Below are 14,301 nucleotides of genomic sequence, written 5' to 3'. Positions count from 1 at the left end.
TATTTTATATTTATGTAATAACGTAAAAAAGTTTCATTATATATTATTGAATCTAATTAAATATTTTCCGTCCTCAAAAATCTAAGACTTCTGTAGTTTTATAAAAAAAGATTTAATAAATGTGTAACAGATAATAATACATAATTTAATTTTAAGGTTAAAATAACAATAATAAAGACTCAATAATGTGCCTCGAATTAAAAATAGAAGCAAATGTTTTTATATAAGGTCTGTTTTTTTGGAATTGTCCTAATTGGTAAACAAATATGGCGTACTTATGACCACAGACAATTAGAGTATAGTGTAGCTTAGTGAAGTGACACAAAGAGCAAATGAATGAACAATATCAATAAGCCATAGACAAAGTAAAATTAATTTAACATCGAAATATTTAATGATACCATATTGCTGAAATTATTTCAAAAACTAATAATATATTAAATAATTTTGCTAAGAATTAGTAGAGGTACAGAATTACGAAAAAAAATATTAATCGAGCATCGAGCATAAAAGGCAACAAAGGGGACTGTCCATTTTGGCCCAAGGTGAACAGAATTCATACAAAAAAACAAATATACCAATAATTTTCATAAATTAAATCATGTTTATTCGTGAATTGCAGTTTTATCAATATAAACTGATGAAAAGTTTATTTAATAAGTATTTTAATTCATTAATTATATACTTCTAGTTTATTTTCGGTTGGTGATTTGATTACAACACGTTGCCAGTCTTAAACAAACAATTATTATTAACAAACAATCGATTTTAAAATATTTTTAAATCAATTATTTGTTAAAATCGATTAAAAGTATTGTTAAATCGAATTAATAAGAAAAAAGTTTAAAAAAAGTCTATAAAAGTGTATTTAGTAAAAAAACATTTAACTTTGGTGAAAAATAAACTATTTTAGAAACATTGTTATTGACTAAATAAAAAGCAAGCAATTAATTATATTAAATTCGATTATCGATTTAATCGATTTATTTGTTTATTGAAAATATTATTTATTATGGCAACCCTAAACTACAGACTTTTGCTTCATACATTCATTTGACTTCGATGTTGCTTTCATGGTGATATAGCAAAATAAGGTTTTCCGTCAACCGAGAATTCATCACTACTGCGACGTAAAATACACAGTAGGCATATTCATAAGTAGGAAAATATATTTTGTATTTATTTTATATGTAAACAATAAAGGTCAGGCAGAGAAGCCATAAAAAAATATTATTGCAACTGCATGGTTGGTCGACGGACAGTAGGTTGTTGTGGCCATGTCATGAAATTATTTGGTTTTTGGGCTGAAAAAGGTTTCAAGAATTTTTAAATCTACCTGCCTAGTTTTTAGATAACATTCTGTTAACGTACGAATCCGATTAGTAAAACAAAAATAACAAAACAATGATTTTTTATTTCAGAAACCTTCTTGTAACTATCCACAAAAAAACAAAAAATGAAACACCTGGATACAAAACTATATCATTTTTCTAATTCATACTTGTTAGTACTACTAACTTAATATATAATTATTATTCTCAGTGACTGTCCACTCGGGGCCGAAACCCCCATACAAAGTGGACAGTCCCCTATATATTTCGTTTATGTGATATGGTCGGTAAAAAAAAAGCCAAAAATAAAATTTACAACAAAATAAAGGGGCCTCCTGTGTCTAAAAAAAGTCGACCCTATTAATATTATTGTCACATTATTTGTATTTACTATGAATAAAAAACCTTGCGCCGGCGGCACACTCTCTCTAACATCTAAAAAAAGGACTAATAACATTGTACTCCACGAAGCTCTCATTGGGTAATCTTAAGTCTCATCCTAAAGTCTCAAAATTTTTTCCTGTGAACTACAGTAAACGTTTATGCCGTTGCTATGTGGTATACTTTAATATTATATGGGATAGCATTAAAAATGTTCAGGATGAAATTGATATTCAGAAATATTCATAATATAAAATAAAACCTTTACAATGAACACTTTACCATAAATGATTGACATTTGCAATATTTTGTAAGCATTTTTTTTGTGCGCTCAACATAAAAAAAAAGAAGAAAAATAAACAATTAATAACAAAATACAAATAAATAACAAATCGCTTTACTGTAATATTATTTAACAAGTTATAATTCGTGAAATTTTAAAATATAGTTAAAGAACATGGCCTATTTTATCGCTCATGCTGTTCATTCACTTATACTCATTCACTTCTAAAAATATTATGACCACATCCCTATTTGCCTTATAAAAAAAGATATTGAAATGTCATATTCGAAAATATTAGTTATCTGTACTCTCGGAATTCGTATTTTGTAGTTTTTATGTGTTTAAAATGATAAATTGATATTTGTTTTTAGTGAAATAAATAGTAAATGGAGTTTTACAAATGTCCGTAAGCTAATATGTTGTGAAAGTGAGTGATAAATGCGGAAAAAACGTGAATTACGATTGACAGCGGTTTGTTTACCAATTAGGACTCTTCCAAAAAAACAAGATATAGATATAAGTTGTGTTTGTAATGTTTCATTTCTGGAACGAACCTTGCCATATTTTTTTTTAAACTAAGACTCAACTAATAACAAATTAATATATATGAATGTACAAGCAAAAAGTTTTAATATAGAATAAGTTTTATTTTTATTGGTTAATTTCTGGAACAAATCTTGCCATATTTTATTTTATATAATCGTTACATTAAGAAAAATAATAAATAGGAATACTAAAAAGGTATTTGGGAATAAGAATGTCTATTATTAATAAATACAACATTTTTATTTTTAACTGTTTTTATTTTATTTTTATTTTGGTTTTAGTAAGTTATTTATTTTCTTTGTATTTTTTTTACAATTTTATGTGAAAAGAGTCAAAAATCTTTGTTCTCTGTGTCGTTTATTTTTGTATTCTGTTTTAATCATAAGCTAGTATTTTTAAGAGATTATTTTAAAGCCGAATTACATTTTTATATTTAGTTTCTTTTTAATTAATTTTCTGTTTTGTAAATACCCAATATAAAGAAATGTTGCTACAGTTCTCCCAATACTAAAAAATGATAAGAGGCTTTAGTGTCAGCAGATATTCTGTAACTGGGCAAATCGGCACCTACCCCCATTCTACCCGTACTTGTCTATGTTAATGGGTGTTCTTTACCCTGTAACGTCTTTCTGCTGGGCAAAGCTCTCTTTCTTCATATAAACAAAATAATTGGAGCCTAATCTATCAGGCAGCTTCACTGCAGGTTGGCATTTAATTTCCGTACTATCATTTACGATAGGTATCAGGTATCTGCGATAGCAACCAACAACTACAAGGACAGACAGAAAGACCGGTAAGTAATATTAGTACAAATATAAATGTAAACTCCAAACGAGTGTTGAGCCCTCAACCGGCATTTATGCGCACATCCTTGATAAGAATGAATGCTCAATTTATTAAAATTGGATTTTATGCTTGTCGTTGTTTTGAGGTTAACCTATTTTTTAATGTTGTGAAATGCATTTACGTTTTGGCCCCGCCGCACTTCGGCGACGGGATTGTGGAGCTCTCTGCGCAGACAGAATACGCACGGACTACCCACTAAAACCCAGTGGTGCCCTCATCGTCGTAGTTGGACGCCACGGTGTCGCGTTGGCATTCAACCGCGACACCTTGACGGATGGCCAAATGTGCTGTGTGGCCGCCTTCGCTTATACAGCGCTCACGGGTACCGAGAGCGCTCTATGACACAGGAAGTTGGGGAGGAGGCTAAGATGAAATCACCGCAGTCTCCTCCGCAGCTTTACGGCTGCTGAAGGCGTTAGGTTTAGGCCCAACTGACTTCCGGATTTTTGGTGGATTATAATCTCACCCTCCATTGTGTGCGCTGCCGCTTTTCCGGTGCTGGTGCAGATGGCACAGCACGGAGCCCCGGTCCAGGTGCGGGTAATGTGCTCCTTACCGCACTGGAAGCACAGAGCGCTTCTGTCTGCAGCAAAGGGACAGCTCAGACGAGTGTACCCGATTCCTATACATGTGTAGCAGCTCATTGAACGCTGCTCCAATATTATGACTCTGGTGTAGCTCCAGTTGACAAGTAGTCTGCCAGTCTCAGCCAGTCTTTGCAGAGGGGATCGGGCACCGAAATACCGAAGTGCCCATCCCTCCCGGTCCGACCATTATCTCGCCAACGCTCACGGCGCCGGCGTTGCACTCGCTGGTTGGTGGATGCCTTTCGTGAAGTCGCCTTGCGCTTGCCGGACTTGCCGGCATCTATTTTGACGTCTTTTGAGCTGATATGTTAAATTCTTTTTGTGTGATAAAATCTGTTTATTAAAGAAAGTTGCATATCAAGAAACTCAAGTATTATTCTAGTCCTGTGAAACCTTTCTTTTGAAAGACAAATTCTTAATGCAATTAATCGTTTGCAGCCAGTCCCTTTTAGTTCTTGACACATTTATTTGTTGTCCAGTCTTTACTTTTATATAAATCTGTTTGCACACGGAGTAGAACAGATAGAAAATAGAACCTCATCATATTTTGTTAATTATGTCAGACTTATACTTAAACAATTAAAGATATATTTATTTACATTTTTATATCAGTCAGTCAGTTCAGCCTATTGCAGTCCACTGCTGGACATAGGCCTTCCCCAAGTTCGTCCCAGACATCCCGGTTCCGTAATCCTCATCCAGTCACCACCAGCAATCTTACGTAGATCGTCGATCCAGTGGGCCGGAGGACGTTCCAGACTGCGTTTGCCAACACGCGGTCTTCTCTCCAGGACACATCTGTTCCAACAGCTATCGGACCTGTGACATAGGTGACAAGCCCACTGTAACTTCAACTTGCTAATTCTGCGGACTATATCGGCTACTTTCGTTCTTGCTCGTACATTTTTTGATGATTGAGTTTAAAAATTATCATATCAATATTATTGAAATGTAAATGTTTATTGTGGTCAATTACGATAAGATAATCAAACATGTGGTGGGTAGCAACACCAAGTGCCAATAAGGGCCTGTTTCACCAGTTACGGACAAACGCTATTTGACGGATGACGATACCCGACCAATAAAAGTTTTTGATGTGTTATTCTTTTTCACCGTCGAATTGCACTGCATTCATAAGATATTTCTATTCGCAAATTTGGACCTAAAACTTGTAGTTTATTTATTGACGTAAGACAGGTCCTAGATTTTAGTGCACCCCCAAGTGCTGAAGCCGACATACGGTCTAGGAGGAACCTACCCGGGCGTCCTGGATATCACCCATAAATGGGTTAACCCGCGATATCAAAAAAAAAAGGTCCTAATGCCTCTACTGGTCTACCTCTTGCTGTGAGTCTAATCGTAACTTATTTGTATGATGAACTTCATTCACAACTGGTGAAATCAAGTGTTTTATAAATACGTTAGTTTTCGAAGGTGCTTCAAGGTCACGACTACCCATGCCTCAATCAATCATTACAGCCTATACAGTCCACTGCTGGACATAGGCCTCCACAAGTTTACGCAAAAATAACGTGAACTCATGTGTTTTGCCCATAGTCACCACATTGGGCAAGCGGGTTGGTGACCGCAGTACTGGCTTTGTCGCACCGAAGACGCTGCTGCCCGTCTTCGGCCTGTGTATTTCAAAGCCACCAGTTGGATTGTTATCCCGCCATCGGTCGGCTTCTTAAGTTCCAAGGTGGTTGTGGAACCTTGTTATCCCTTAGTCGCCTCTTACGACACCCACGGGAAGAGAGGGGTTGGCTAAATTCTTTAGTGCCGTAGCCACACAGCACACCCACCACTCACCACGCCCACCACTCACCACGCCCTCGCCTCTCGACATTAAATTAGTTTTTTTTTATTTTTCTTTTATTGATTCAGCCTGTAACATCGTACTGCTAGGTATAGGACTCTTTCTTCATGTTGAAGAAAGGTCGGAGTTTAATCGCTCTTATCAAGTGTCAAATTACTGTATGTGTATGATAACAACCGGGACTGATAGCTTAATGTGTTTCCCGCAGCACAGCAGGAAGAACCACTAGAATAGGGCTTCCATACATAATGAGTGGGAATCGAACTCGTGGCCGCCGGTTTTTATGCGCTAACACGGCACACGCATCACTACATCAAGCTGTAGTTTTATTGGTATTTTTTAATTCTTTTATTCGGCAGAATAAGGAAATCGCAATAAGATTACAAGTTGAGAGTGAAACACTTAACTTTTAAGTTTATTACATCTTTCTTTTGGTAAAGTTATTAAATTAATAAATATATAACAATATGTTTGTATTTCAGATAATTTGTTTGCTATTTTTTATTGTTTGATAACAGAAATATTCCCATAATATCTGATTTGCTATCAATATTTAACCGCGAGTGTGGGTGGTAATTTCCACAAATGCTATATTTTTCGATCTTCGGTGACATTACGAGCATTTGCAACTAACTTAACGCTGTCACTTAAATTAGACTCTTGTCAACTGTGTGCAAGTATTAGTCAACTTCAAGACAGAGATAGGAGCGCTTGTTTCGGTAAGTTTATTTTTTTGTCTTGTAATAAATGTAAATGTACTAAAAACAGTTTTGTTAAATTTGAATAATAATCTTGATCATTATTAAGCTGTTTTTTTGTTCTGACTGTATTTTAAGACGTACTTAGCCGGTGTTTGAATAAGTTGAATGATAATAATTGGTGTAATATAGTATGATATTAGACTAGACATTAATGTTACTGTTCTTATATTCAATGTGTTAACTAATATAGTGATGGTGAGATATTTGTCCGAAAGCGCTTATCTTCTATATATTAATACGTGAAGCAAAAACTTTGTAGCCCTTTTTACGATAAATGTGTACAAGTAATACAACGTAGGTAGACGAAAAATTAGTCAAGTAAATACGCATTATCAGAGATTACTCCAAAAGTTGTAATCGGATCTCGATGAAATTTAAGTGTGACCACATGATAAACACCGGCTTTCGATTAAATTAAAAATTATCAAAATCTGTACACCCAGTAATAAGTTATGCGGATTTTTGAGTTTCCCTCGATTTCTCTGGGATCCCATCATCAAATCCTGGTTTTCTTATAATGGTACCACACCAGGGATATCTCCTTTCCAACAAAAAAAGAATTATCAAAATCGGTTCATAAACGACGAAGTTATCCCTGAATATACATTAAAAATATATCGAATTGAGTAACCTCCTCCTTTTTTGAAGTCGGTTAAAAATTACCCGGAAGGAGGAATTTGAAAATTCGCACACTTATAGTTTATACTGAGAAGGAGTGCAGAATGCTAATATTTTTTTAATTATCCATAAAAAAACACCACACACTACCATCTATTTGACACACACGCATATATACTCATTCTTTTGTTTATTATTAAAGAAGTATAGTCTTTGACAACATATCATTTCAATTAATAATGGTCGGATTTCGATCAATGGCGATCACTAGCTATAGTAGTAAGTGATCGACAAAATATGCTTGCTATAAAACTTCACTCTGATCAAAGTAGGATTCTGGTAAAATCGTGCATTAAGTCCACTCATAGACTATATAAAGTAGTATATACTTTTTTAACATTTTTTTTAATGAGTATGAAAATGAGCTAAAATTGCGAATCACTATGTTGTTAACAAAATATCCTCAAAGCAGAATATTTTAGATTTAATGGAGGTAGTTAAATAATATAAACATGATAATGTGTATAAAAAAAAAAAAAATTAAATATTGTACGTTGTATTATTTGTACCCGGGTAGATAAAAATTATTGATTAAACGGTTATCATCGTTATACAAGTCATTTTTAGTAATCAATCAAAATCAACATTACACTCGTTTTTTTTTTATAACTAGCTCGGCAAATAAGCGTACGGCTCATCTCATTGTAAGTTATTACCATAGCCTACAGACGTCTGCACCAGAAGCATGACAAGCGCGTTGCCGACCCTATCCCCAATTTCCCCCAGGAGCTCTGGTCACCTTACTCACCAGCAGGAACACAACACTGCTTGAAAGCAGTATTATTTAGCTGTGATATTCTGTAGGGTCGAGGTACTTACTACCCCAGTCGGTCTACTCCATATTTTGAGCAGAAAATTTCCTGCTGTGCCCTGCCTCAGTTAATTAAATATTAATCAATCAAAATCAATTAAATGTTTCTTTATAAAGAAGACTGTAAAACCACTTTTGAATCATGATTTTAGAGAAAAAAACAATTTTTTGTCTAAGTTGTCTGTGTAAAACTTTACTAGCGTGTGATAAAACTGGCCCGTATATTTAACCATTATAAAGTTAATCATATATATCCTACTAATATTAATAAAGGCACAATTTGTGAGGAACCTGATGGAAATATATGTTTGGAAAAAGTATTTAAAAATCTTTGAAGAAAAGTCTACATAATTCTTCAAAAAAATCTTCATGTATTAATAATACTTAAAATAATTTTATAAGTCCTTATAACTCTGTAAAACTGAAAATATCAAATATTCTGTAAAATTTCTGACTTTATTTCGAAATTCGAAGATAGTCTTTTAGAAGTCTTAGTAATATCTACTTCTAAAGATTTTTTAAGATTTTGTCAAACAAATATTTCCACCGGGGGATGGATGGAAATACATTAATCACCCAAAAAATCACTGAACTAATTCTTCTTAAGTTGGAGATTCACAATAACCTACCGTTTTTAGGCTACCGTTTATTTACGACATACCGACGAGATCAGAAATTACGCGGGTAAAACCGCAAGGCGAAGTTAGTATCATATAAATAAATTACTTTATATGCTTAATAACGACTGTAAAATTTTATCGTATTTTTGTATATAAAATATAGTTGTAAAATACGGCGATAAGAAATTTATATCAATTTTACAGTTGTATTGACGAGCGTTGGCGCAGAGGTCACAGCAGTGGCTGTTGCGCTTGCGGTTACGGTTTCGATCCCTGCTCATGAAAAACATTTGTATAGGCAACAACCATATGGATGTTTCTCGTGGCTGTTTGTTCTTATATATTATGTGTGTGTGTTTTTATACGTTTCCGAAACCCTGACAGAAGAACAAAATACTACCTAAATGGTAACCGTTAACTATGAAGCGTTTATTAAGAGCTTATAATTACTATTTGATTTCAACATTTAAGAAATGGTGCAGTTATACGAAGAAGCTTTCGGTACCTATAAAAACGAAAAGGTACGAAAGTTCTTCTGGACTACACAAAGCGGGTTTTCTGTCTCTGTAATATCTTATGGAGCAATTATACAGTCGATTAAGGTAACTTTTTAAATTATATAATTTCTTTTTGCTTGCATTTAGGGGCCTGCTTCACCGTTACTCATAAAATTATTTAAATTAATATGATTATAACCACGTCTAGGAGATAAAAGTTTATGGTATGTTGAGTTAATGACATATTTTTAAACATTAAACTATACTTCAGCTGCATATTACAATCGTAACATATAATTTCAGAAGTTGTAGATTTTTTGTTGTGGTGAAACAGTACACTATTTTGTTTAGAGAGAATATTTGATTTCAATTGGCACAATGAGTACCGATATTCTGTTCGGAAATGCTTATACAGTTTTATGGGAATGTAAACCTGTACTAAAGAAAAGCTTTGGCAGAAAATTTAGCTTGCGCAAAACGGCGAACAAATCAAAATTTCAGCGTATCTATATAACTTTTTCAGTAGTTTTTAATTATTGGTCTCCAGGTTCCAGATGAACAGGGTGTTACTACTGATGTGGTTCTTGGTTTCGACGACATTGAAGGCTACGTCAATCGGAATGCTCCATACTTAGGCGCGACTATCGGTAGATGTGCGAACAGGATTGGTGGAGCTAGTTTTCAAATAGATGGAGTAACTTATTCCGTAGCTAAGAATATTGGTCAGGATCATTTACATGGTGGATTAGTTGGCTTCGATAAGGCGAGATGTTTTACTATTATTTATGGTTAAAATGAAATTTTTAAGACATTACCAATTTTGTTTCTGATCTAGTCAAAAATTTAAACTTAAAATGAAACATAGACTATGACATCATATCAGACACAGAAGAGGTATTAAAAAGGAGCTCTCTAATACTGCATTTTTTAATTTAAAATTGGCTTACCTATTTTATTTTTAATTTATGAAGATTTCAATTCTGTCTACTTAAAAAATATATGGCCTCGACGACATTATCTTCTTTCAGGACGGTAGTTTACAATGTATATCATCTTAAACGTGAATAAAATAAACGTGTAATAATAACTTAAAAACTTATTATGCACTAAAATGCGTTTACCAAATCTTTTAACTCATTTTCATGAAACTATTCATCTATTTGCAGGTAAACTGGAATACAACTGTAAACGGTAGCAAGGTTATCTTCAGCTACTTGTCCAAAGACGGTGAGGAAGGCTATCCAGGAGATTTGGTCACGAATGTCATTTATGAAGTTAAAGACGATGACGTACTATATGTGGAGTTTCTCGCGACCACAACTAAAAAGACCGTCGTCAACTTGACCAACCATTCGTACTTCAACTTGGCCGGTCATGATGCTGGTCCAGATGAACTGTTCAATCACGTCATCAACATAAATGCTGACAAGTTAGTTGTTCTACTACATTTTTATGGCGTTAAGTCATAACACATTAAACATTTCCCTAAAGTTTTTTAAAGTATTTTGAAACAGAAACAAAAAAAATTGTACCTAATTAATAGCCAATAACTTTATATAAAATATAAATAAAAATGAATAGCGTGCCCGCTTCAGCCTGTAATATCCCACTACTGGGCATAGGCCTCTTTCCCCATGTAGGAGAAGAATCAGAGCTTAATCCACCACGCTGCTCCAATGCGGGTTGGCGGATATATTCCCTACTATGAGTAACGATCGCTATCAGGTTTACTTGATAACAACCGGGACCGACGGCTTAACGTGCTCTACGAGGCACGGTGGGGAGACCCACAAGGACTGCACAAACACCCAGACCACGGCAAACACCTGTATGGCCAATACAAATGTTTGTCATGTGCGGGGATCGAACCCGCAACCGCCAGAGCAACGGGTACAACCCATGGCTAATAACCGTTGCGCCAACGCGGCGTATAGCTTAATGAACTGCTAAAAGTCACTCAGCTTAAGTGAAGCAACAGGTACAAGTTTGTTGAAGTTTGAAGTGAAGATCAATTCAGTTGATATCGTATCACCAATTAACAATTTTTGGAAGGAATAAGATAGAAATATACATTTCTTAACTGGCTGCGACTAGTGTGAATTCATCTTACAAACTTCTAATCCCGTAGGAATTTTGGGATAAAATTTCACCAGAACCACAGGAAAAATAGCTTGAGAAGCATTACGCCACTTAAATCATTTCACTGTCTTATTATCTATCTTTTCTCTCATATCCTTAGTTGTTTTTTTGGTGGTACTATGGTTAATACGAAAGCCAGATTTTAGTGAATTCAATTGGTAAATGCCTCACAATAGGTCGTAATGTGTAAGATATAGTTAGCATAAATTACCCGTGGAAAATATAACCAATGATATGCTGGAAGAACTTGTGTCAGTGTGATATAATTAAAACAAATATTACAGGATCACCGAAACTACATCTGAATCTATTCCAACTGGCCGTTTCATTGAGGTGGGAGGGACTTCATACGATTTGCGTGTTCCAACGAAACTTGGTGATGCGATGAACAAAGCATCAAATACGATATACGATATACGATATACGACATACGATGACAACTTCTGTGTTACTGTTAACGATGAAAAGGTAATGTCAATATACTCGTAATATGTATCATTGAGGTAGACCACTCCAGGATACATCCCGCTGAAAATCTGGAGCAGCCCGGCTGGGGATGTACGTCAATCTTACAGAAGACCACAGCTAAATAACACCGTTATCCAGTAGAGTTGTGTTCCTGTGGTGAGTCGAAGGTTTAGTCGGCAACGCGTTTTCGATGCTTCTGGTGTTGCAGGCAGATAGAGGCTACGCTAACTGCTTACCATCACCTAAGCCGTACGCTTATTTGCCGACATAGTTGTATAAAAATATATATTTGAAAAGACATTTCGTTTTTGTGGAGATAGTAAAGAAAACGCGTCAAATTAATGAAAATGTATTACTTTTTACGTCAAAATAAACGACGCCTTGAACGTCGACTTAGTCGTACAAAAAATATTATATACGGTTAGGTTTAAGTTCGTACTTGAATTCACATAACGGTCACTGATCAAAACTATCACTCTTCAAAATTCCTGCTACTGGAAGTGTTGATGATTAATCATGCTAATGTAATATGGTGGACTTATACAGAAAGTATTCTGGATTTAAGCATATGGACCTACGTCTTCCAGTTAATATATTAGTAAGCGATTGGAAAAATATTGTTCCCAATTATGATTCTTTACCAAAAAAAATATGTGGTGTCATGGAACACCAGGTAGGAACGAAGTTCCTTCGGATAGTATAGTAGCAACACAATTTGAAAAAAAAACGTTGAATTTTATATATATTTTCTAGTTCTTGATTTTTTTTTTCTAATTTTGTTGATTGGTTTTTAATTAAGTACATAAAAGGATTTAGGAAATTTATTATTTTAGAAAATAACAAATACCGTAAAATAAAATAAATCAAACAAAATAATAATAATACAATCTATTAAGTGAAATAAAAAAAACATTTGGCTTTATTTATTTTTGTCGATAGTATAAAATTACATAATAAATAAATTTAAAAAAAGTTTACTAGTAATATTTTAGTTTTACAAACGTCATATTATACAGTCGTGTGACTGATATTACGTCACTTCCGTTATATATTTTTCTTACGGTTTTAGTATCACATTTTTTTCAGTTCGCTCGCCCAGTCAAATGTCAAGCCTGCCGTAAGGAACTTCGTTCCAATAATTTCAAAATTTAACTTGTTTTTACTAGTTACGAAAGCAATTGTATATCATAAAATTTGTGGTTTAAGAATAATGAAACAGTGATTTTCATACACAATAAAATTCATCTTTTTACAACAGAGTATGACCTTCATCTCAAGAGTCGTCCATCCTGAATCAGGAAGGTACCTCGAGGTGTACAGCAACCAACCTGGTGTACAATTGTACACAAGTAACGGTTTACCATCACCAAATGAAGCTGCTCTAGAAGGTAAAGCAGGAGCAGGGTACAGACGCCATGGAGCATTCTGTTTAGAGACCCAAGTTTACCCAGATGCTGTCAATCATGATAACTTCCCCAGCGCAATACTTGTGCCAGGAGATATATATAGGCATAAGGTTAATTATCATTTCGGTGCGGTTAAAACTAATCTGCCGAAAGTTGTGGGTGTATAAACATCATGGATCTGATGTGAAATTTCAGTACATGTAATTTTTTAATCTAATGCCAATTTTTTTTAAATATTGAATTTTTTGTTTGAATTTATTCAAATAAACAAAAAAAAACAACATATTTTAAAATAAATTTGTTGTAAATTTTATATAAATCAAAAGCAAACGTTTTGTGCTAAAAGTATTTTCTGTTTATTGTCAAATTCATTTGAAATAAATCGATTTATAATTTATTTTAATTTATTTAAAAGAACCCTCTTAGACTAAATTTAAACATTTATTTGTATGGACCTGTTTTGTTTAAGGAATTAAACTTTATTCACAACTGGTAAAACAGGTCTCCCACTGATAAAGCCTATCGGCAATTTAATTTTAACAATTAAATGCCGATAGGCTTTATCAGTGGGTGATAAAACAGACCCTCAAAGCTTGTTTTACCTCGAGTCCTCGACTATTAACAAACTATAGTCGTCACAAAATACGAGGCCCGTTTGGACATTTGTCTAACCATACGACTCGGTATTCGATACTCACGATAAATCGATTCAAGTTTGTATGAGTATTTGATCGATTTGATTATGTAATGTAAAGTGCATTTGATTAAAATGTTGATCAGAAATTTAACTAATATATTCTAGGTAATTTGAAATATTAGAATGGTATAAAAGGACTTTTTTTATTGTTTTCTAATGTTTACACGAATTTTAATAGTAGGATGAATAATTTTTTTTCGGATGTTATCATGGTTTATTAGATAAAGCTCGAAAAAAGCACAGTTTAAAAATTGACAACAGATAACATATCAATACATTGAAGTAGGGTTATACAGCAGGAAATTTCCTGTTCAAAATGGAGCAGCCCGACTGGGATAGTAATTATAGAAGACCATAGCTAAGTAATACTGTTTTTAAGCAGTATTGTGTTCTTACCATCAGGTGAACCGTACGCTTGTTTTTGCCGATCTAGT

The 14,301-nt window shown here is 34.0% G+C and overlaps 1 protein-coding gene across 1 annotated transcript; it reads left to right on the top strand.

Moving 5' to 3' along the window:
• Positions 1–6,335: 6,335 nt before the first annotated feature.
• LOC123662661 (galactose mutarotase-like) lies at positions 6,336–13,567 on the top strand. Its single transcript, XM_045597468.1, has 6 exons — positions 6,336–6,509; positions 9,132–9,262; positions 9,705–9,920; positions 10,324–10,586; positions 11,581–11,764; positions 13,023–13,567. The coding sequence occupies exons 2-6, from the start codon at positions 9,134–9,136 to the stop codon at positions 13,335–13,337; spliced, it is 1,107 nt and encodes a 368-aa protein (XP_045453424.1). The 5' UTR covers positions 6,336–6,509; positions 9,132–9,133; the 3' UTR covers positions 13,338–13,567.
• Positions 13,568–14,301: the final 734 nt, after the last annotated feature.

Source organism: Melitaea cinxia, chromosome 19 (genome assembly GCF_905220565.1).
Source record: "Melitaea cinxia chromosome 19, ilMelCinx1.1, whole genome shotgun sequence".
Taxonomy (NCBI): domain Eukaryota; kingdom Metazoa; phylum Arthropoda; class Insecta; order Lepidoptera; family Nymphalidae; genus Melitaea; species Melitaea cinxia.
This window is presented reverse-complemented; position numbering and strand designations above follow the sequence as displayed.